This window comes from Pinus tabuliformis, chromosome 2_1 (assembly GCF_031772625.1).
Source record: "Pinus tabuliformis cultivar Carrire ecotype Pingquan chromosome 2_1, CPIR1, whole genome shotgun sequence".
NCBI lineage: Eukaryota > Viridiplantae > Streptophyta > Pinopsida > Pinales > Pinaceae > Pinus > Pinus tabuliformis.
In genome coordinates this window covers 329,650,378-329,675,846 of record NC_142299.1, presented here as the reverse complement: position 1 = coordinate 329,675,846, position 25,469 = coordinate 329,650,378, and the positions used below count along the sequence as shown (strand labels likewise).

The following is a 25,469-nucleotide window of genomic DNA, read 5'->3' as shown; positions in this document are numbered from 1 at the left end:
ATACAAGGGCTTCCCTTCCTGGGAAATTAAATGCTCATTGAGGAAAATTACAAACAGCGAAACCTGGAATTTTTCCAGTTTATAAAACCCTCCAATCCTGTCCTTTGATCTTGTTGGTTGCTGTATCGTTCTCCCTTGCTGTCCCTTGTTTTCTTCCTCTGGGGTCTGCCCACTTGGATGAATGCCTTTCTCCATCCAGTCACATAGATCTCACTATCTCATTGTATCTTCTACTCACTGGATGTGTTTTTTCCCTTAGCTTAGCCTTTCTTTTATAAGTTTGTGTTATTGATTGAATCCACAACGCTAATTTCCAAAGGGATTGACGGTTGAGATTAGATATCAATTTCACTTGGGATCAATGGTTGAGATTCATCCAATTCTTTAATGCAAGTAATCTTTGCATTTCGTTAGATTAGATCAGTTTTTCTTATAAAAATAAATTACTTTAATTATTCCTTTAATTAATGTGATTTACTAAGGTCAAAGGGTCTTTTAGATGACTTCCACACATCTAGACACTTAGACTTGTGTGGAAGTACTTGTTTGATGCTACTATCAACAACACTTCCACTTAGTGAGGAAGATACTTCTTGAAGAGCCACCTAGAATTGGCTTTCCCTTCGATCCTAGCATGATGTCCCATGCATCATCCTTTATCATGGCTCTCCTCCAATCCTCATGGTCTGTTGCCTCTTCAATGATGTTTGTCATTAGTGACATGTAGATTGGAAACTTCTTCGAAGGCTTGCTTGCCATGAATGTGCTCCTAGGAGCCTCCACATGCTCCCAAGCATCGCTCAATGCTTGCTCAAACCACTTGAGCCTTCTGATAGAACTAGGAGGAGCTATTGACTCCTCCCCACCTAAAGGTTGAATCCTTGAACAAAAGTCTCTACATGTTGCTTTCCCTTTGGAGCCTCCTTCTTCTCATCCTTTGTCACTATTGGTTGCAACTCATGAGACTTCCTAGATGCCAAGTTCTCCTCAAACTTAACATTTATGCTCACAACTGCCTTCCTCTGCACTAGTATGAAGATCCTATAAGCTTAGCAGTCTCGCTCTATCCAAGAAATATCCCCTTCTGCCTAAAGAAACATAGGCAAATCCTGGTCATGTATCATGCCTTGGCAGAATCAATGATGGACCGATTCTTTTCTTGACAACCCCATTCAATTGAGGGTTGTACGAGATTGTCATCTCCCTCTTGATCCTTGCCTCCCTATAGAAATCCTTGAAGTCATTGGAGATGTACTTAATCACATCGTTCGACCTCAATACCTTGATCCTCTTCTCTGTTTGGTTCTCTACTCGGTCCTTGAACACTTGGAACCTACCGAAGACCTCATTCTTGGTCCTTATAAAGAAGATCTAGGTTTTCTTGGATTAGTCATCAATGAACATGACATAATATAACGCTCCCTCCTTGATGCCACTAACATCAATCCACACACATTTGAATGAATGAGATCCAATATCCACTTGGACCTACTTTTTCTACTTGGAGAATCAAAGTTGGCATTCTTTCCAAGTGCACACCCTCTGCAGACACCCTATTGCTCAATATTGAGTTTGGGAGATCAATGACAATCTCCCTCAAGATTTGGAACACCTGGTAGTGTAGGTGTTCCAACCTTGTATGCCACAACTTGCACACGCTGTCACTGTCATGTACCAAAGCTTGAGCAAGTTTTCCTTGCAACATGTATAAGTTTCCCTCTCTAGACTAGATGGCCAATGTCTGGCTAGTATCGTCTTGGTGAATGAGCAATTGCCCATTCCTAAACATGACCTCATAACCTCTACCCTTCATTATTGAGGCTGAGCAAGTTTTCATTAATGAGGCTAAGCAAGTTCTTCTTAAGTCTTCATACAAATAACATGTCCTTTGCTTCCAACATCCCTCTTGACTTGAGTTGAAACTTAATGGTTCCGTCCCCCTTCACTACATACGTGGCATCATCACCAAGCTCCACATGAATCCCTGAGTCTTTCTTCGTCATATTGCTAAACAATTCAATAACTTTTCATTTCACAGTAAGATTTATATATGCTACTTCAGTGAAGTGAACTTGCGTGTGCGCGCAACTGTGATTAAGGAAACCAACGTATACCCAAAGAACTTATGATTTAGTTATTTCATCATGTGTTGATCTTTAATCAGTGCATCAGTACTTTATTATCCAGTAACTATGTGCAGTAATAACATAATAAACTATCACATATAAGAAACGCACATGAACACCAAGATTTAAGGTGGAAACCCAATGCGGGAGAAAAACCACCTGCTGCTATCGTCTTTGTCTTCTTTTTAATCTAAAGAAAATCTGTTTACAATCTTGTACTGGTGTAGACTCATACCAGTACGCAGGCACCCACCTGCAGAAGGCTACAACCTTCTCTCATTCTCCAGCTTCTACTGAAAATGAGTTACAACCCCCTAGCTCTTGTACTGGCCGATATGTTTACTAGTACGCAGGCGCCAACCTACAGAAGGCTATGACCTTCTTTCTTCCTCCAGGGATCATGTTTCATAAATTTTCAGACTGGATGCTCCTGGTACTCAACAACACAATATGAAGGCTTCATTTCATCAAATTTTCACATTGGACCCATCAGAATCTTTGAAGCTCAAACTTTGTAATAATAACTGCATCAACCAATAATCAGTTAAACTGCACAATCAGATCACTGTCACCAGAACACTGTGCTGAACCCAGAAAACTGCATCATCATTCAGAACCAGCTGCAACCTTAAAAATCATACATCATAATGCATACACTACTTTAATGAACCCAACCTGCATGTATACGCTACTTCCTTTAACCAAACCTGTGTATACCTTCAAAACTACTGAATCATAAAAACTTCTGAATCAAATCTGTACCAACCAGTAATATTCTGAACATCTATTATCAAATTACAGAGATCTAGATAGTCAGCAACAAAGATCATCCTTCTCACTTAATTAATCAATCAATCAGACTCAATCTCCTTATGCATTCAGTTCTACTTTAAGATCTAAGAAGACATCATTGACAGACAATAGTAAACCAGCAGCACTGATCAGATAGATTAGTCATTTCTGAATAATAGGCTTTTCTTTTGCATACGCTACTTGGAAGCTTCTAACCAACGTGTATATGTGCCTTCACCAAGGCGAACCAACGTATAGATCTGTAAATACAAACTTACAACTTTGTTGCTATTCCAGACTTCAGACATACCCAGATCATGACATTTAAAGAATAAAACATGTGTAAGCAATCAGATCTAGCCCAACCAATATCAGATCATTCAATGATAAGCATTTCAGGTTTTATGATCCTGACCCAACATTGAATTCAAGGTGCACAAAATATTTCAGATTATATTTTAATCATAGCCCTTGCAACATAAAATATACCTTAGATAGAAGTATTCATGAGAAACCCTTTCATTTGCACACTTGGCCCTTTAATCTTCTCCTCCTTATATAGTTTTTGGCCTTTCTCAATACCTCGGACCAAAACAACACTTAGAACCTGTGGTATTCTTGGACGGGATCAAATAGTTGTTACTTCGCTCAATATTGTGGGCTAATACCATGGTATTGACCCTTGGTATTATTTAATCTTGTATTTCCTTGATTTTCCAACCCATACGCATTTTTCCTCTTGTGAAAGTGCGTGCATACGTATACGCTCTTTTTGTTTTGTGAACCCGCGTGTATACGCTGCTTTGACAAGGTGAACCTGCATATACAGCTTAAACTACCTTACAACATCCTTTTCCTTCAACTTCTTGATTCTGATCAGTAGACCTTTGTTCCAACTTCCTGTTCTTCTATACCAATGCCCTGTTACCTCTGAATTGACTTGTTACAATGTGAGTTGCCCTTTATCAAATTTGAACTGACCTGTGAGTGAGTTGCCATCAAGGACAACACTTGTATCATAATGCCAACAATCTCCCCCTTTGGACTTGATGGCAACCATATTGGTGTTGATTACTTCAAGCTGTTGAACCTTTTAGAGATATCAAGCAACACCAAAATACTCTCCCCCTTTGACATCAAGGGCAAAGGGCGAACCAAGATATTCTCCCCCTTTGAGATACACTATGCTGTCCATGCTCTCCCTGAGTACATGCAGAGTCATGAGTTGAAAAATATCCTTCCAATAGATTTAACCATCTATCTACGGTGTCTGCATATCTCTGGCCTTCAAATATGGGAATGTCAAAGTTAACTTGTACCTTAAAAAGAGTGGCGCCTCCAGAGTGTCTACTGGATGAAGATGTGTTCCTGTGGGTTGTCGCTGAAGGATCTGAGCAAAGTTATCCATCATCGCGTTCCTTTGTCGCTCGAAGGCTTCCTTGAGCAATATTTTGAAAGGATCTCTTGCTACCCCGTCTTTCTTTTTTCTGCCATGGGAGGCCGTTGGGGTTTGCGACGCTGGTCTTGTAAAGGTTCAACCAGTTCAAGCCCTAACTCCTTATACCCTGACCTCATTGGGGACATCCAAAGAAAAACAGAGAAAGATCAGACCGCTCTGATACCCCTGATCCAGACTTATGTGGAACACAACAAAATACAGATATAAACATAAACACAGAGATGCAGCTGAAACAAAACTTCATTTTCTTAATATCAAAGAATTGAAAGATGCTTACATACAAAATGAAAATAAACTAGCTCGGACGATGGTAGCTTATCTTTGAGAAGAGATGTGGCGACTACATGTCTCTGAACTATGTTACAATGAGGCTTTGTGGCCTTTTTTATCATTGAGAAACAATGAGAAACCCTAAACATCCAAAAACCTAACCCTAAGAGATGAAGTGCCAAAAGCTTGTGGGCCTCGTTGGTGTAAGTTGAAACGTCAACTTCCTGGGAATGTAACATTGGCATACGATCTTCGTTTGGCTTTCATAATACCTCATTTCAAAGGTCTCGAAGAGGAGGCCAAAAAAAATCAATAAATCGGTTGACACTTTTCCAACCTCTCCATTTTCCCTAAAAATGTCTTTTAGTCCCTCAAAACAGCTCCAGAAGATTAAGACTCGAAAAATTGCCAAAAACAGTAAGTTGTGCTACAATTAAGGACACTGAAATGAAACAACGACGGGGGTCCAAATGGAATAGGCGTGTGGCCACCAATATCCACTTGGATCATGACTGTTAACTTCTATATGCTAAAATGAGCTATGTGAAGGAAGTTATCTTAGTCATAATAAAGATCTTTCACTTCCTCCTCCTTTGACTTCTTTTTGGATTCTTCTACTTCTTCGGTGATATGGGCTTCATTTCTCTCTTTTCTCTTCTTGTTGTCATTTTTAAGTTTAGGATAATTTCTTTTGAAATGTCCATATTCATTACATTCATAACATTGGATCTTTGACATATCAATTTTCTTGTGAAACTTCTTTTGAGGCTTAAATTTCCCAAATTTTCCTTTCTTTCTTGTTGATGCTGCCTATGATTGTGTTTGTTCATTTGATCCAACATCATTATTTGCTTTTAACCTAGATTCCTCAATTTTGCATAATGACCACAGATCGGTTAATGGAGTGGTTTTCTTTTTCCCATAGATGCTTGATACAAAATTGCCCCATTCATCAGGTAGTGCATTGAGCATAATGGTGGTCATCTCTCGATCGAACATTACTTCTCCTAGCTCTTATAGTTGGTCTTTAATTTCAGATACCTTCTTGAAGTACGAAGCTATCCCTTCTTCCCTTGATATTTTTATCGTGTATGGTTCGGTTCTTAACGATATGATTTCTCCTGCAGTGCTCACAGAAAACAACTCCACCAATTTGTCATAGATTTCCTTCGTTGTTTTTAACTTTGCAACATAAGGGATGAGAGTATCCTTGATTGACTCTACGAGGATCCTTTGTGCCCTTATTTCTCCTTTCATGAATTTTGACAGTGCTTGAGCTTGCTCTTGAGATGGTTTGGTGATGGAGCCCTTTACATATTCAATAACTTCATTCTCCATGAGAATTAAATCAATTCTCTTCTTCCATGCAAAGTAGTTCGAGGTCCCAACCAATTTATTGTTCTCCTTGCAGAATGAAGTCATTTGATTTGTATATTGTGACATAAAAATATAGAATACTTGTCAAGTGAAGATGGTCCTTTGAAGATTATATTTTCTACTTGATGCCTTCTTGTTGATGTTGATAATTGAAGATGCCTTCTTGAAGATGATTGCTTCCTTAGTTATGTCTTCCTTCTTCAAATATGCTTGAGATGAGATTCCTTCTCCAATGAGAGGGAGATTAATGAGAGGGAGATTACCTTGATGGCAAAGCTTCTTCTTGCTTCCTTTGGATGTAGAAATGTAGAATGTGGAGACTTCAATATGCTTCAAAAGTGTTAAGTCCTTCTTGATGGAGGAGGGGTTTTGGTCTTCTTCTTCTTGTGATGATGTGATCCTTAAGATGTGATGCATGGTCCTCCTTGATGCTTGATGCCCTTGATGCTTCTTAGTGTGTTCCTCTTGATGATAGTCCTTGTGCTCGTTCCTTGTGTATCCTTCTTCAATTAGAGTGATCTTCAAGCTACCTTTCCTTGTTGTGGTCACCTTAGCTCTGATACGATGTTGAGAAATCTAGGGGTAACTTAATTAGGGTGATTTATCTTACTTTGATAATTGCTTGTGGTGTTCTTTTTACTTAATTTGATTATTATTACGTTCTTATCGTCAAACAACTACCAAACTATGAAGATCAAAGAGACAAGAGGACACAAAATGTAGGCTGCTAGCCAGGGCCAAAATATCTCCTCTTGAGAGAAAAACCCACAAGAATTCTTCTCTTCTTATAGAATCTTCAAATGATGAATTCCAAGACCTATGATCCAAGATCAATACACCTCCAAGATAAGTCAAACCTCCTCTTTGATGAGCTTCTCTTCCACAAAGTCAGCGCTAGTCAAACTTGCTCCAATACTTCAGATTTCGACCTTTCTTCAAAATTTCAACTTGCTGCTTCAAGACTGCAATTTCGGCTTCTACTACAAAAACCCTAGTTGGCACGTGTGAGGAAATAATGGTGAATCTAGCCTCCTTTTCCTTCGCTTGGTCAACTCTTTCTTCCTTGATAATTTGGCCTGCAATCTTGACTCTTTTGACACTTGATTTTGGCCTCCAAGATGACTGCAATTTTCGGTCTTGTTGTTGCAACAGTTGCCCTAATTTTCTTGCACGTGTGAGATGGAGATGGCCCAAAAACAGTCTCTAAATGCTTCACTCTTCCTTCTTAGTTTCTTCTCTTTCTTTGCTAGGTATTAGGCTGCTTCTCCTTCCTTGATCGAACTTGATTGATGCTCCTAAAGTGAGGTCGAGTTCTTCTTATTTATAGGCTTCACATGGTGGTCGAATAGCTGTCCATGAGGCCGACTTGTCTTGGAGGGGGTTTTCTGACTCACAAAAATTTCTTTTACATGATACATGATGCCCAAATGGGTCATTATATATATTACAATGACTCAATTGACTTCTTTGACTTAATGAAAAAACCTAGAAGCACTCTATGGATGCTCAACCTACAAATAAAATAATCTTGAGCATGAAACCCATGCTAGAATAATAATAATAAAATTTCTTTTTCTCTTTTCATCAAATACATCAAATCATGATTACATTAGACATTATGAAGACCGAACCTAGTTACACTTTTCAACAGATTGAACCCCAAAGTCTTTTATTATAGCATGAAAGAAAGATTACAAATTTGAGTAGACTCCCCAAGCACAATAGCTCATTCCAAGATGATTACAATAGAGCCCATGGCTCATTTTAATAAGAGAATGGAAGAAAATCCCATTGTAGAAATCAAGTGACAAGTGGAAATCAGGTGGAGAACTCAAGGCCAAGCCAAATCACAAGTGTATGAGCACTGTTGAACTGACTTTCCAAGTGTCCCTATGACTGATGTGAATTTCTCCTTCTCTGGCCAGCGTATTACTTCTAGCTGGTATGCAGTTCCTGATGCCTGCCATGTGTGAAATATTGTGGAGATGAGTGGGAGCAATATCCCACTAAATTAGCCATCAAACTAATTGCAATCAACCACTACCAAATGTGTGCCCAACTGCCAATTAGCTGTGCGTATATGCTGATCTCAATTGATGCGTACAGGTGTAAAGGAGGTGGAATAAAGTGGAGACATATCTCCATAAAAATCTCAACCCAATCTGTCAACTATTGTTTATGCGTTGATTCCCTGATCTGCTGCTGTAGATGATGTTAACTGTGCATAGAGCTGCCAAGTCTGATTTGCGTGGAGGCTGGACTGTAGAGCTGCGTACATGTGGAAAGATGAGTTGAGTATGGTGGAGACATACTCCACATTTTCCTTAATCAATTCTGCCATCAAAGCAATTTAAACCATGTGCTGATTTGCTGCGTGGAGTTTCTTTGCTCTATGTGCGTTGACTGGCCCAGCATGGGTATTTTAATTGGCATGTGTATTTTTCGTTTAACCATAACAATGCGTATACCATGGAGGAGTGAGGTGGGGTCCATTCCCCACTCAATAATTTTAACCTTTTACTTTAATTTCTTCACATTTGAATTAAATCAAAGTGAACTTTAGCCATATGTGATTTTCTCATGAGCTCAACGTGGCACCAGTTTGACTTGGCACTTGGAACTTTGACTTGAGTTGTGCTTCATGTGGTGGGCCCTACATGGTTGCCATATCGCCATTGATTCTCCACTTAATATCCATGTCAAATTTTGACTTATTTTGACTTTGGAAAAATCTATAAAATTTTATAATTATTATTATTTTTTTTGAATTTTCCCTCTTTTTTGCCACTAACATTAGGAAAATTGGCTTTTGAAGGAGTATAAGTCATTTTTTGACCCCCAAAGTGGGTCCTAGGATAATGCTAGGGTCTTGAATCCCGGTGATGAGTTTTGAGTAGTTACAAGCCCCAGGCATTTCTTGGGATCACTTATTTACATCATTACATAGAAAATAATTAAAAATCCTGTTTTGTGGGAAATTTTTAATAATTATAAAATTCTACTTAAACCTAGTCAAATTTTGCGAAATTTCACAAATGACCTAGCATGGTAATATACATTGACCCTAGACACTAAGATGGACTTAAAGCATGATGTTCAAGCTGTTACCCCAGCTTTGAGATATGCGGTGAGTGAAAAAACCTAGAAAATTATTCGCCGCTAAAATGTGGAAATAATAACCAAGTAAAAAAAAACACTCCAAACTGTACTCGCTTGTTGATCGAGTCTCAACATCCTAGGCCTGTTACATAGATTTATTCATCATGCTAGTGTCATGTTTACAATATCCCCGCAGGGTTGTGAAATTTGAGTACAATGAAGAAAAAGAGAGAGAAGGGGCTTAGAAGCCCTGATGAAATCTGGAACATCTGTATGATCTGAAAGTGCATGAGTGCTTTGAAATATCCTCAGGGATGGAGTCTTCAAGTGCAACTTTAGTGATCAACAACACCAATATCATTGATGATTATAATATGCATGTTTTATAGCTCATAAACAACTATTGCTTCTTCATTAAATTCTAAGCATTTCTACTCTAATCCTTTCCCAATGAGATTTGCCACTATAGACCTTTCCAACAAAGTAGTTCATTGTTACATTCTTGAAATTGATCATTTCTTTTGAATTTTGCAGAGCTAGAGCATTGAGCACAAAGTATAACTCATCTCCAAACAAGTCTTCTCGTCCATTTGACTGTGATCGTGATGGATTTGTGTAAGTAATTGTCCATCAGCAGTGTACCCTTTTGTGCATATTTCTTCCCCATCTATTTCTTACGTTTTAACCCCATTTTTGGCATTTGCAGTTTAGAGTAACTGTTTCTCTCTTTTTTGTTTTTTCTCTTTTGTAGTATAGGTGAAGGTGCTGGTATTATGGTATTGGAGGTAAGATATTCAGAAAACATGAATTTTTTCCTAGTGAAAGGAAATGAAACTTCAATTCAAACAATATATGTTATACATTAATTGTTGCATATGAGAACATACTACAAGAACCAAATAACTTTGTGAAGGGATAGGGCCTAGTTTTCAAATGATCACACAATTCAATCTTTAAACATGCTTGAAGCTGAATTAAAGATGTCATTGTTATATGTGCTTAATGCATAAACTGATGAGATTGTTATTTGATCTTATAGGTGTTTTACACTAATGGAAATGATCATTTCATTTTATGTTTCTCTTGGTTGCAGAGTTTTTATTGCATTGTAACTTGTCAGTGTATATTTAATAATAAAATGGGCTGTGTTGCAACAAAATCTAGCACCCTCATATGATGTAGAGTCCCAGGCATGAAAGGGTTAGTCTTGTGCAACTCAGCAAGGCTACCCATTGTCACCACAATAGCCCTTTTTATTTTGACCTACTTTTGTGGTCATTTGTTGGACACCGATAAAATTATATTGCCTTAATATTATTTTCCTCTTAGTTTTGGATGGCTATTCTCCAATTCAAGGTGGGTTTGGGGATTCCCTAGAGATAGGATTGTTAAGACTATCATGTGGAGTCACAAGGTGATATATTGAAGAGCTAGCCTAATCAAAACGAGTGGTGGTTGTATAAGTGGAAGGATGAATGTTGTGAGCATGAAAGATGAAGGAAAACCCCAAGACCAAGTGCTTAATCACACCTTGGGAAAATGGAGTCAAGTATGTATAGATCTAAGAGAGGTGTGTGCATGAAGATAAGGCAATTAGGGCAGCTATGCATGCGACAAATCAGCCTTATCTTGCAGAAATTTACATCAGAAAATTACCTTGGAAGCCAAAGGGTGCCATTCTTAAACATTATTATGAAAGTGAGGTCATGTTAATCTAGTAAAAATTGGGTTTATTAGATGCAAGGTTAACATAACAAAAATAGCAAAGAGGGATAAATCCTCACATTACTCTTATTCAAATGACCCTTGACATTCATAACATGCTACAAGGATCATATTACAAAAAAACAGCATATGAAAAATCATTTGGCCAATAAAAGCCTTACATTAAACTGATATTATTTATCCAATACTCCATCAATCTCCAAGCATATGATCTACAAATGAAGTCCAAGGGGAGAGCTCCTCAATCCCCAAAGTCCCAACAACCATTACAATGGAGAGAAAGCTCCTCTTTATAGATTCTTTACCCTCGTACAATAAAGAATTATTTTTTGCTAATTGACTCCATGACAAGTCAAATAAATAATATAAAATAGTAATTGGATCTCTCTTCAATCCATTGTTGACTATGTCTCAATATTGTTTATGTTTGTAGCTTAGACAAGTACTTCTACACATGCTTGAGTGTCTAGATGTGTGGAAGTTGTCGAATTGACTCTTAACCTTAGAAATTATTTTAATTATTAAATTAATCTATTTTTATAAGAAAAAATGAGTTTAATCCAATGAAATGCAAAGGTTATTTGCATTAGTGAATTAGATAAATCTCAACCGTTGATCTCAACTAAAATTGATATCTAATCTCAATTGTCAATCCCTTTTGAGATTAGGGTTGTGGATTTGGTCAAACTTATAAAAAGAAGGTTTGGCTAAGAAGACACATTATTGAGCACGAGACATAGTGAGATAAGTGAGGATCTTAGTGATTGGGTGAAGAAGGCCATTCATCCCACTGTGCAATAGCCTAAAGAAGAGAACCATAGTGTGTGGCAGTTAGGGAAAATCATCCAAGTGTGGAGGACATGATTGTATAGGGGCAGATCAAGCAGGTTGAGGTGTAGATTAGGCCTTACGACGATCACACAATAGACTAGGGTGTGGGTTTCATTAATGATGCAATCGTACAGTAGGTTAGAGAGGCCATACACATCACATTAGTAAGAAACAAATGGTTTGTGGGTGATTTAGAATTTTTGGGAGGGTCGTACAACTTGTGCAGGTGCCTAATTTATTTTCCGAGAAATTTGTTGTGGCTAATATTGTTTTCTGAGTGGACTATTTTTCCAGTAAGGGAACCCTTGTATGCTTGGAAATCTATTAAATGGAAGGAAGATTTTGAAGGATAAATATTTCTATGTATATTATATGGAAATTGGTTATTTTTGTCTCAACTATTTTATTTATTTATTTGCTAGTTAAAATATCAATGGTACTTGTTACCCACCAAAAGTGGGTGACCCCATAGGGGGATTTTTCTCCTAAGGTTTGTATTCAGCTGACAGCCAACCACCCTTGATAGTCACCATTGTAGCCAATATATTGTTCCATTTGATCTCCTCTCCCTAAGCTAGTCATATGTCCCCTCGCCCATCTGTCGTGAGGGTATGTTTGAAGGTGAACTATCCAATCCTAAAGGTATGCTTTTCATTGTGTAATCGAGTGCTTATGCTTGCTTTTCCTTGGGCACTTTAGGCATGGATTATTGGGTGCCTTAGAAGGAGGAGGGGTTTTGACTATAGTTTTGTTCCCTCACCTTAAATGGGGGGTTAATCCTCAATCCTAGTCTCGTGGGATCTCCCCTATTGGCCTATGGCTTCAGGAAGGGCACTACTTGGGAAACCCCGATTTTGGTAGCGCGGTCCTGTTTTCTCATTTCACATTTTTTACTCCCCTCGCACATTACAAGCCCAATTTCATCTTTTTCCCTTTCTAGGTCCACATGATCATTGGGTCCACAAGGCACTGGTACACTCCCATCCCCTTGCCCACATGTTTGCATTAGGCCTGGAAATGTTGCCCCAAAGGTTGATGCAACTAGTTAAAGGCATATCATGGCCATAAGCAAGGAACAAAAGAAAACAATATTATAAAATGCAACGGATGGCCAAGACATTATATTAGTGCATGGGTGAAAGCCAAGCATGAGCTCTATGTGAAAATTCTATCACTGCAGCAACTGATTTATTTTATCTACTTATTTTCCAATAAACGAAAACCCTTCAATAAATATTAAAATAAATTCTACTGTAGATATCACGCCATAATACAAAAACAAATACATGCACAAGAATCAAACACATCAACACAAATATTTTTGGACAATTGTCCCTGGAAAAACCCAATGCGGGAAAACTGGTGCAGCAGAGGAGGTTTTTTATTATTAAGCAGCTTTTCTGAGTACATTGGGTGCCAAACTGGCTCACCTGACAGAGATAAATTATTTGACACCTCTCCTAGGCTCAGTGTTAGGCGAACTAGCCTCTGTGCAACTCCCAGACCCTTTGCGTCAACACTCTGCCTCTCTGCGTCAAAACTGGGCCTCTCTGCGTCACCCACGCATGCCCTCCAGTGACTGCGCAGTGCTGCTGCCTCTGTGTCTTCCTGAGTGGCTATGCGTTTGCCTTTCTAATCTTTGCGCCGATCCTACGACACTATCCCCGTCTCTCTGTTCCGTACTCGCTACCTCTTGCTACACTCCAGGCCTCTAGTTCAAATTTCTCAGCAAACCCTGCTCCATAAATCAAATTGATTGGTCTCCCTTAGTATATCTCCAACTGACCCTCGAGCCTTCTCTTATACTTTTCCTGTTGATGAATCAATGATCGAGATTAAGTCCCTAATCAACGACTAAGATTAAAATAGACTTGATCTTCGTCTCTTAGAAGCTTCTCATCCTTATCTTTATTAATACCCATTAATATTTTTATTTTCCTAAGTTTAGACTTAGGACCTCATTAAAATTATTAATTATTTTAATAACTTTTCATCCAGAAGGAATTTTCCAAAACGATTTCTGGGTCTTGGAGATCTCATGTGCTTTAGTCTCTCCACCAATTTTCATGGCTAGAGCACATTCGATGCTACCCCAAATCAACACTCCCTCTTAGCGAGGAATGTGATCTAGTAATACTCCATAACTGAGCATTACCCTGATCATCTGACACTGGTACCTGTGCTGATGTTTGGCCTTCCTGCTCAACATCCTCTACACTGCTGCATCCTATACTGCTGCCCATGGCTTTACCACTGCCACTACCACATCTGTATTGCAGCTCCCTCTACATCCATGCTGCCGCTGGTCCTTCTCCCCAACACTGCATCTACACTGCAACTCCCTCTGCATCCGTGCTGTTGCTGGTCCTTCTTCCAACACTGCATCTGCACTGCAACATCATACCCATTTCTGCTACTGAAATGGATTCTTTATCATCCCCATCTTCTCCCTGAAATAATCAAACATTGTTCTTCCAAGGGCCTTGGTAAGGATGTCTGCCACCTGTTCTCCTGTAGGAGTATAGCTCAACTGTACAACTCCTCGTTGGACACAGTGTCTGACAAAGTGACACCGAATATCAATGTGCTTTGACCGATTGTGAATTACTGGATTCTCAGAGAGCTTGATGCAACTCTAATTATCACACATGATCCTGGTCGCTTCCATCTTTCTTCTGAATAGGTTCACAAACAGTTTTCTAAGCCATATGGTTTCGCACGAAGTTGTGCTTGCGGCCATATATTTTGCTTTAGCTGAGCTCAGAGCTACAGATTTCTGTTTTCTACTGCACCAGGAGGTCATTCCTGATCCAATGTTGAAACGGTATCCAGAGGTACTTTTCCGATCCACTGAACTTCCAGCCCAATCTGCATTAGTAAATCCACTCAATATGATATCCTTACTCTTGGTGTACAAGAGTCCATAATCGACTGTTCCCTGTATATATCTGAGAACATGTTTGGCTGCTGCCCAGTGCACCCTCTTCGGTTCCACCATGAACTGACTGAGGGTGTTGATAGCGTAACAAATGTCTGGCCTGGTATTGACCAGATACATCAGGGACCTTATGAGTTGCCTGTATAAGGTGGGATCAACATCCTTGTCTTCTGATGCATCAATTTTCTTCCAGTTGGTGATCATTGGAGTAGCCATGGGTCTACAGTCTTGCATCCTGAATCTCTTCAGAATTTCTATAGCATATCTCCCTTTTTCAAGGATGATCTCCCCCTTTTGCTGCCAAACTTCCAACCCCAGGAAATAATGCATCTATCCCAATTCCTTCATGTCGAATTTTGTGGCTAGATTCTTCTTGAAGTACTCGATGAGCCTGGATGATCCTATTAGGAAGAGATCATCCACATATAATACTAGGATTAGAGGCTCCTTCTCTACAACCAGATAGTAGAGATTTGGATCTGCGTCATTCTTGACGAACCCCATATTCAGCGAGTAGCCATCAATTCGACCATACCACACTCTAGGTGCCTGTTTCAGCCCATACAAGGCTTCCTTCAATCTACATACATGAGACTTCTTCTCATGTGTCTCAAAGCCTTCTGGCCGTTCAATGTATACCTCCTCTTCTATTACCCCGTTCAAGAATGTCGTTTTGAAATCCATCTAATGAATCTCCCATCCCATCTATGCTGCAAGAGATATCACGGTTCCAATAGATGTATACTTGACTTCTGGGTCGAAGGTCTCTTCGTAGTCAATTCCTTCCTTCTGAGCATACCCCTTAGCCACAAACCTGGCTTTGTATTTTTCCACACTGCGATCTGTAGTGTATTTAATCTTGTAGATCCATCTCGAACCTACCACCGATCTGTCTTGAGGCCTAGGCACTACCTCCCAAACATCGTTCACCATTATAGAGTTGTATTCCTCTACCATCGCATCCAACCAAACCTGATGTTGAGCGGCCTCCTGAAAACTGGAAGGCTCCCCATCCCGAGCTACTAAGGCTTGATATCTATCTCACTGTTTTTGCTCCCTTTTATTGTTTCTTGGTGCACCGATGAAATCTTCTGTATCTCGCAGAATCTGTCGAAGTTCCCTACTCGTTCTTCCTCTGGTAGCAAGTGCTTCTGTTAGCTCCTCCTCCTCCTGTGATTCTTCTTGTTCTGAGGAAGAATTCTTGGCTTCCGTTGGTTGAAGTGGTTTGACCAATGGCTCATCTTTTGACTGCTCCTCGGAAGGCATTTCTCGAGATTTTCTGAAGGCCCTATCTTCCATGAACTTCAAACAGGTCATTCCTCCTCTATGAACTACTACCTTCCTGCTCCTTAGAAGATAGATTCTATATGCCTTAACGTTCTCGCTATATCCCACTAGATATCCTTTCTCTGCAGTTTGATCTAACTTCTTCCTTTTCTCCTCGGGTATACGGTAATATGCTAAACTCCCAAATATCCTGAAATGGCTGACTTCAGGAGTCTTTCCGGTGAAGACTTTCTCTGGAGTAATCTTGCCCAATGCCCTATGAGGAGTTCTATTCTGGACATAGACTGCTGTGTTGCATGCTTCTGCCCACAGGAATTTTGGCATATCCTGATCATACATCATGGCCCTAACTGCTTCCACGATAGTCCTGTTCTTCCTTTCTACTACTCCATTCTGCTCTGGATTGTAAGGAGCTGTCCACTCTCTTCTGATGCCTTCCTTAGCGCAAAAATCAGTGAAGTCCTTATCGACATATTCTCCACCATTATCTGAGCACAAAGCTTTTATTTTCTTCCCTGTCAGGTTCTCCACCAGAGTCTTGAACTCTTTGAATCGACAGAAAATCTTGTCCTTGGTTTTCAGAAAATAAATCCAAGTTTTCCTTGAGTGGTCATCAATGAAGGTGACAAAGTATTTAGCACTGCTAAGAGCTTTAGTGGACATAGGTCTGCACATATCTAAGTGTATCAATCCTAGGACACTCTTGGCCCTGTTTTTACTTCTAGGAAATGTTGCTTTGGCTTACTTGCCCAGAGCACATCCTTTGCATACATCATCTTGTTCTGTACTAAAATTTGGAACTCCTATTACAGTTTTCCTGAGAATTCTCAAAGCCCCATGGTGCAAATGTCCCATTCTTCTGTGCCATAGTTCATTCAAATCCTTGTCTCCATTACTGCCTATCAGTGCCATTGGTGATTCTAGCTATAACCTGTACAACCTGTTACTTCTGATTCTGATTTGCACTTTCTTTTTCCAGCTCGGGTGTTTGACGTATACTTTCTCCTTGATGAAGAAAACGTCATAGCCCTTGCCTTGAAGTTGCGATATGGAAAGTAAGTTCATCCCCAGTCCTGGTACATGCAGCACATTGGTAGCACGAAACCGCTCTCTCGTTTCTGTTTGAAAAACTATGGTACCCTTCCCTACTGGAGTACACTTTGCCTTATTCCCCATGGTGATCTGAAAATTCATCCTTTCCTCTTGATAATCTGAGAAACATTCCCGGATTCCTGTCATATGCCAGGAGGCTCCATTGTCTATATACCATACCTCTGATGATGCAGAGCTTGTCACACAAGCAACTTCTTCTTCCAATCTGGAAGCCAGCATAGAGAAATCGAAATTACTGTCTCTTGTGCAATTTTATGAAAATCTGCTCGAGTCCCTTGACGTAGATGCCTCTGTTTATTTCGACCCATAATTGATTTTCCCCTCTTGTCTCTGGTTACTTCCACTGATACCATGTGAAAATTCTATCATTGCAACAACTGATTTATTTTACCTACTTATTTTCCAATAAGTTATTTATGAAAACCCTTCAGTAAATATTAAAATAAATTCTATTGCAGATATCACACCATAATACAGAAACAAATACATGCACAAGAATCAAACACATCAACACAGATATTTTTGGACAATTGTCCCCGGAAAAACTCAATGCGGGAAAACCGATGCAGTAGAGGAGGATTTTTATTATTAAGCAACTTTTTTGAGTACACTAGGTGCCAAACTGGATCACTCGATAGAGATAAATTCTCTAGCACCTCTCCTAGGCTCAGCGTCAAACTATCTAGCCTCTGCGCAGTTCCCAGACCCTCTATGTCAGCACTTTACCTCTCTGCGTTAGCACTTTGCCTCTCTGCGTCACCCATGCAAGTCCTCCAGTGACTGTGCAGTCCCGCTGCCTTTGTGTCTTCCTGAGTGGCTATGCATCTGCCTTTCTGATCTCTGCGCTGATCCTACGACACTATCCTCGCCTCTCTGTTCTGTACTTGCTACCTCTTGCTGCACTCTAGGCCTCTAGTTCAAATTTCTTAGCAAACCCCGCTCCAGAAATCGAATTGACTAGTCTCCCTTAGTATATCTCCAACTGACCCTTGAGCCTTCTCTTATACTTTTCCTGTTGATGAATCAATGATCGAGATTAAGTCCCTAATCAACGACTAAGATTAAAATAGACTTGATCTTCGTCTCTTAGAAGCTTCTCATCCTTATCTTTATTAATACCCATTAATATTTTTATTTTCTTAAGTTTAGACTTAGGACCTCATTAAAAATATTAATTGTTTTAATAACTTTTTATCCGGAAGGAATTTTCCAAAACGATTTCTGGGTCTTGGAGATCTCATGTGCTTTAGTCTCTCCACCAATTTTCATGGCTAGAGCACATTCGATGCTACCCCAAATCAACACTCTACCCCTTTATTATGGCCATCACCCTGGTTCCTAGGGCCCAATGAGTGCCCCCTCATCATTAAGGAATCCATGTGCATATCAACCCCTGGTAGGCGATGAACTGCCCCACCTTAAGGGGGTAATAACTGCTTATATCATACGCAACATGCTCTCATATCCTTGTGTCCCTAGTAGTAATACAAAGAAAAAATTAAGAAAAGACAAAAAGCAAATGAAGAAGGGTGGAAAAACCAAGGTCGGGGTAACTCATGTATCCACGATTGCTCCCAACTACATTGTACACCTAGATACGTGGACATCCCTCATCATTACCATCTTTGAACCCATGGCATTTGGCTTTGAGACCCTTGTGTCCCTACCCATCTCATCATTATTCACATGACACCTATGAATTGAAGGATGTACCTTAGTCCTGTTTTGTTTATTAGCCACTCCTACCTAGGGAGGTAACACTATTACATGCTTAAAGCACCAAATCTGGAAATGTAGCCGATTAGGAAGTCTCATTTGTGCCCTTGATTAACAAGCTTGGTTCACTTAGATGCACTAATGAATTATTTACCTGGTGGTGAGGAAGCACATTGGATTTATATGTAATTGGCATGTGGTTTCATCATGGGTTGAGCAACTTAACTGGGGCCCTACTACCCACCACCAGTAGGTGACCCCTATACAAGAAAAATTCCTCCGAGAGTTGTCTTCAGTTGGCAGCCAACAGCCCCTTGCAGCCACCTGATAGCTCGATGTGCTACTATTCTCTGCCACCTGAGCTAGCCATTGTGTGCCCTCACTCATCTGTTATGATCGTATGTTTGAAGGTGGGCCATCCAACCCCAAAGGTATGATTTTTCATTATGTAATTGGGTTCTTATGCTTGCTTTCCTTGGGCACATTTGGGCATGGATGAGTGGGGGGATTCAACGGAAAGAATGAGGTTTAACTGTACTCTTGTTCTGTTACCTTAACTTAGGGGTTAATCTTGTATCCTAGTCCTGTGGGATCTCCTTTACTGACTATTAGCTTTAGGAGTGGCACTACATGGGAAACCTTGATTTTGGTTGTGTGGTCCCACTTCCCGATACCATATATCTCACTCCCCTCCGCTCATTACAAGCCCTTTTCACATTTTTCCCATTTGGGTCCACATTTGTCCATTGGGTCCAAAAGGTGTTAGCCTCCCCTTCCCCTTGTCCACAACTTGGGTTGGGCCTAGAACAATGCCTCGAAGCTTGATGTAACAAAAAAGAAAGATAAAAGCATAATATGGCCACATACAACAGAAAATGTACCACAAAATGCAAAAGATGGCTGGGATAATAAAATTTAACGTGCGGGCAAAAGCCAAATGTAAACTCTACCCCTTTCATCATGGCCATCACCCTGGTTCCTATGGCCCCTATAAGTGCCCTTTTCATCAATAAGGAACCCATGGTTGTCCCAACTCCTATGGGCGATCAACTGCCCTACCTTAAGGGGGTAATCATTGGTACATATGACACATCATGCTCTTATCCCCTTAAGCCCCAAGCAGTAAAATGAAGAAAAAACAATAAAAGGCAAAAGACATATGAAGAAGGGTGGAAAAACAAAAACTTGGGTAACTCATCTACCACGATTGCTACCTCCTATATTTATACACCCAAGCTGTGAGCCTCCTTCATCATAGCTACCCTTGTACCTTGGCATGTGGATTGGAGCCTCCTCTTTTGCCCCCACTCCGTTCCATCACTATTTCACATGACACCTGCCATTTGATGGATATACCATGGACCTGCCATTCCCTTAGAGGTTGAAATCACCTAGTAAGGTGCTTCATTAACCTCTCTTGTTGAGCAAGGTAACACTTGTACATGTTCAAAGCCCATTTGGAAGGGCATGCCACTATGACGTGTCCATTTCCGTCCCTGATTGACAAGCTTATTTACTCAATTACAATAATGAATTATTGTATTAGAAGGTGAGGAGATGCATTGGATCTTGTACAAGATTGCAGATGGGTTTTAATCTTGGAATTGGCCACCCTATATGGGATCCAAGCCGACCAAAGGGTCATAATGGCGCTTGTAGGTTGAGTGTTGAGAGCTATGGGCCTCCAACCATGCAAAGCATTGATTGCCACACCATGGGATTCTTCAACACCACCACATTGCTTGCTCGTGCCCTAGTTATATAGAGATGATGATGCACCTGGACCACGTTGGCCAACTGGCCACACATTTCACCCAACACTTGGTAGCTGATCCAAGACCTAAAGGAGGTTTTGTCTCTCCCAGGGAGACATGGGAGGACATGTGTCATCTTCTAGCCCTCATTGATGGAGCATCGACTTGATCTTGAGCCATTTGGAGACCCATGAGACCCATTTGGAGCCCATGGAGCCCAAATTGGGGTTTGGAGATGTTTTGCAGCATTTAGAGGGCATCCCCTTCTTATCCAATTTTTTTGAGGTCCTCACTCTCATTTTTGGCACAAGAGGCCGCAACATTGCCCTTCTATGCGTCCACGTTAGCCTAGTGTGTCCCTAAGAAGGCTAGTTCGTCTTGTTTTATGAGCTATCATGGTTGGCTTGTAACCATGGGTGGGTTACTAGACATTTTAGGCATTGGAGGGGCCTCTTCTTTTATTTTTGAACTCAGTTGGCATGTATAAATAAGAGAGAGCTACACTCTCAAATCATCACACTTTGGATCTTGGATCTCTCTTGAAAAGAATTCAGACCTGCAATTACAGGATGAAATTTGGATGTTATTGATGAATTATGATGTTTGGATAATTTCGCTAGCATTCTTGGAGCTGCTATTTGGAAATTTTGTGGATGGATATACTCTTCTTTGTCTTGTAAATGCTATTTGATGCAATATTTCTGTTTTGGTGAATGTCTAATGCATGGAATACTTTTTCATGGTGATTAATGTGCCCTAATTAATGCGAATTATTTGAGGCATTGAAAACTATTTGACATTTTTGCATATGTTACTCATTGGACAAATATTGAATGAATGTTCCTAGAGGATTGATTGAATTTACATCCTTAAAACTCCACAACAAGTGTCATCGAAGTATAAAATTCTAGAAGTCGTTTTGTTGCTGCTTCAATCTAGGGTAGCGAAATTCCTTCTAGGTCTCCTTGAAGAGCGAGTTTCCATTTCTTGGTTTATCTTGACTCCATTTCTCCCAATAGACGGGCATTGGGTCCTATATCTTTTGTGATCACATTATACTCGAAACATCATTCTTCTTTCACCTCTCCTTCACCTCTTTTCTTATCCCCTTAAGGATAAAGAAGCCTCCCTAGGGCTTGGTGCGAATTTCATTAGGGAAGAGATTTTGCAAAACCGTCTGGACAGTGTTCTGTGTCGGTGTTTTCTCTAGCTCTCCTCTTGATTTGATGTAATTCTCACTGTCAAATCTCGATATAATTGATGTCCTAGAAATCGCACCAAGTGGGAACTGTTACTGCTGAAACTAGCAGGGGACCTGAAGGGGACTCCTAAAGGGCAAATGTTAGGCCAAGGGCAACAAAGGGAGACTTGGCCCACTGTCACCTTAGCTAAGGCTCCCGTCTATTTACATACTTTCAACGATGGGAGGAGACTTGGTATGTTAGGGAGTTACCGATGAAGGATAAAACAATGAATGGATATGATTGACCCAAATAATCCCCTTTCCCGGAAGGGCTTGAAGGATGGAACTTTGCTTGCTTTCCAAGCAAGGTACAATGTCTTCTAGGGAAAGGAAGGGAGGATTTGAGGGTTAGGTTTATGGGATATGACTCGTGAAGGAGTTTCCCAATCCCCAAAATCTTTGTTGAAATTGGTATCCCAGATGGTTCTTGAAGAATTGCCTTTTCAAAGGAATGGGACCACATGGGACCAAGTGGATCAAGTCTAGGGTAGGAGGAAAGAGTATGGCAATCAATGATGTTCTTACCCTAGGCAAGGTGGGGAAAGGATCAAATAAATAATTTTCATTTGAAGGTGTTGAATTGATCCATAAGGTACTAGCCTTGGGGATGCGAGGGGAAAGTTTGATCTTAGAGCTAGGGCTTGGCTTTTCTCCTAACTCTACCGTCAGAATGAATTCAAAATTGGAGGAGGCCTTAAGGAGACACCAACGCAGGACACCCTAGGAGATTGAACTTCTTGGAGGGATAGTTTGTTGGGAAGTTGATGCCCTAGGTGACCCAACTTGGTTAGACCTAGGAAAAGGTGAAAAAGATGTGATTTTAGGTGACCACCTCTTGGTAGATCAGTGCCTTAGTCTTGGGAGAATGGGGTCTATGATGAATATGAGTGATGGTCTTTGGTTCTTGGTCAAGGATGTTGGAATTTCAAAGTAGTTATATTAGGGTTTGATTCTCCTTTCTTGATAATTACTTGGGAGTGTGTTGGCTTCTTTTACTTCTTTATTATCTTATCTTTCATCAAGCAATTACTATATTATGTGTGTATGGAGATCACAAAAACAAGAGACACAAGATATAGGCACTATGCCAGGGCAATACCCTCCTCGAGAGGAAAACCCAGTCAAGATAATTCTTCCTTTCAATAATATTCTTTGAGACTCTTTACCGTAGACCAAGACCATACTTTCCCTCCACACCAAATCAGCCTCCCAGATCTTCGACCCCTTCTAGCAACTTCGACTAGGCAACAACTTCTGACAACAGGCAGCTTTCTGCAACAACAAAACTTTAGGAGACTTTGATCTACCAATCCAGAACACGAAACAGAAAGAGAGAGGCACAAAAAGTTCGATTTTCTTCCTCTCCTTAGACTTCCTCAAACTTGCACTTCTTTCAACTTCTTGACAACAAACTTCGCACTTCTCCAACTACTCTTGAGATATCGAACTAGCTTGAGAGATGATGCTACAAATGACTTCGACTAGCTTGTATTTATAGGCTTCTTGTGAGTCGAATTAGGGTCCTCAGGCCGACTTGATCTCTCTTACGCCGACTTGATGTGGAGGATACATAAATCATATTTGACTCAATACTCAATCTTTTTACATGATTCAAAAGCCCAATAACGGTCTCTTTGAATGCACAATGACTCTATAAACTCAATATTAATTCTAGGAGTCCACAATGAGGACTTTGACTATTATAATGATGACCCAAGCATGAAACCCATGCTTTAATAAGTTATTGTTACAATAATAATAATTCTTTTCTTTATTTTTTTGACAAGTACATTACATGATGACTCAAGTACATTAATGAAGACCGAACATAGTTACATTTTATAACACTCCCTCTTAACTTGGGAGGTATTCATAATGTACAAATACAATGGAAGATCTCAAACTATATGAACCTTGAAGAACTTTAGGCACCGTAATGCCATGGACTAGATTCTTGACCAGGGCAATCTAACCATTGGTCACTCAACAATTTAGGCACTGCAATGCCACGGACTAGATTCCTGATCAGGGCAATCTATCCATTGGTCACTCAATAATTTAAGCACCACAATGCCATGGACTAGATTCCTGACCAGGGCAATCTATCCAAGGGGGAATAAGGTGGACTTAAGCATTCAGCCCCTCTAGGTACCATCAGGCTTACTTGCTAACCACCAACCCAAAAAATCCTGATGTGTATCCAAAACAAAGCTCAATAGCCAACACCACCTTTCCAACTTCGGGACCCAGACATCAACACAAAGTGCCGACCAAATGTCTTCCTAGGAAATGCTTCACTTGCAAAGCCTCAACAAATCTTTTACACACTCTTATCATTAATACAATCTGCAATATCTACCAAACCAAGCTGGTTCCTTAGATATTCAAACTTCTTATTAGGAAGAGCCTTTGTTAGTATGTCTGCTACCTTTTATTTGTCGAGACATACTCCAACTTCACAATCCCATCCTACACCAAGTTCCTAATAAAGTGGAACTTATTATTGATATGTTTCGTCCTCGAATGAAACACGAGATCTCTAGATATCTTGATACAACTTTGATTGTCACAATTTATCACAGTAGGACCCAGAGACTTCTCAAACAAATCTGCCAGAAGCTTCCTTAACCAAGCAACCTCTTTTCCTACTTCACATGCAACCACAAATTTTGCCTCGACACTACTCAATGCAACGAGATCTTGCTTCCTACTCATCCATGAGATCATAACAACTCCCAGACTAAAGCATCCTCTAGTAGTGCTCCTTCCATTGGTCTGATTGCCACCCCAATGAGAGTCTTTGAAATCAATTAGCTTGACTTCCTTATTATCATACTTTAGGCAGTGATGTATAGTGCCACGGAGATACCTTAATATATGTTTGGCAGCTATCTAGAGATCATGACGAGGCTCCAACTAAAACTGACTAAGAATGTTTACTGCAAAACATATATTTGGCCTAGTATTTACCAGATACATCAGGGAACCTAGTGACCCACAAACTGTTGATATGAGGTAGGATCCACAAGACTAGAGTCAGAGCCCTCCAACTTCTTGAGGTTGGTGATAATAGAAGTAGTCATTTAATATTAAACGTAGCTGTTTAATATAGCCGTTACCTATTAACATTTTTAATAAATTAATGAAATAATATCATTATTTAAATATTTTTTCAAAAACTAGCCGTTTAATATAGCCGTTACATATTAATATTTTAATAAATTAATAAACTAATATCATTATTTAAATATTATTTTTCAAGAACTAGTAATATTTGGTTTTAATAAATTAATTTAAATATTATTTTTCAAAAACTAGCCGTTTAATATAGCCGTTACCTATTAATATTTTTAATAAATTAATGAAATAATATCATTATTTAATTTTTTTTTTTCAAAAACTAGCCGTTTAATATAGTCGTTACTTAATAATATTTGTTTTTAATATATTAATAAATTAATATTATAATTTAAACATTATTGTTCAAATATAGCCATTACTTGAAACTATGTCTCTACATTGCTCTCTATTTAAGCCTTTGCCATGGTCTGCCTCTTCATTTGGTCCTGATAATGAACCACACTTGTTAGTTCGAAATGCGTTGGCCAAAAAAATTCTCTCATGTGATTTCAACTGAAAGACTTTGTTTAATTCATTATGGATCATAGAAGCTTGAACACAAAAATTTTTAGAAGCTTCTAGTTTGGGAGCGATTCTGGGAGAGTTGTTTTTATATAAT

General features: G+C 39.7%; 1 protein-coding gene across 1 annotated transcript in view; it reads left to right on the top strand.

Moving 5' to 3' along the window:
• The window catches only part of LOC149200174 (Beta-ketoacyl synthase), a 242,952-nt gene that overhangs the window by 57,979 nt on the left and 159,504 nt on the right, over window positions 1-25,469 (top strand). The window contains exons 7-8 of the mRNA XM_089402627.1: window positions 9,658-9,738; window positions 9,875-9,908. Of these exons, the coding sequence (XP_089258753.1) occupies window positions 9,658-9,738; window positions 9,875-9,908 (115 nt within the window). The remainder of the gene's footprint in view (window positions 1-9,657; window positions 9,739-9,874; window positions 9,909-25,469) is intronic.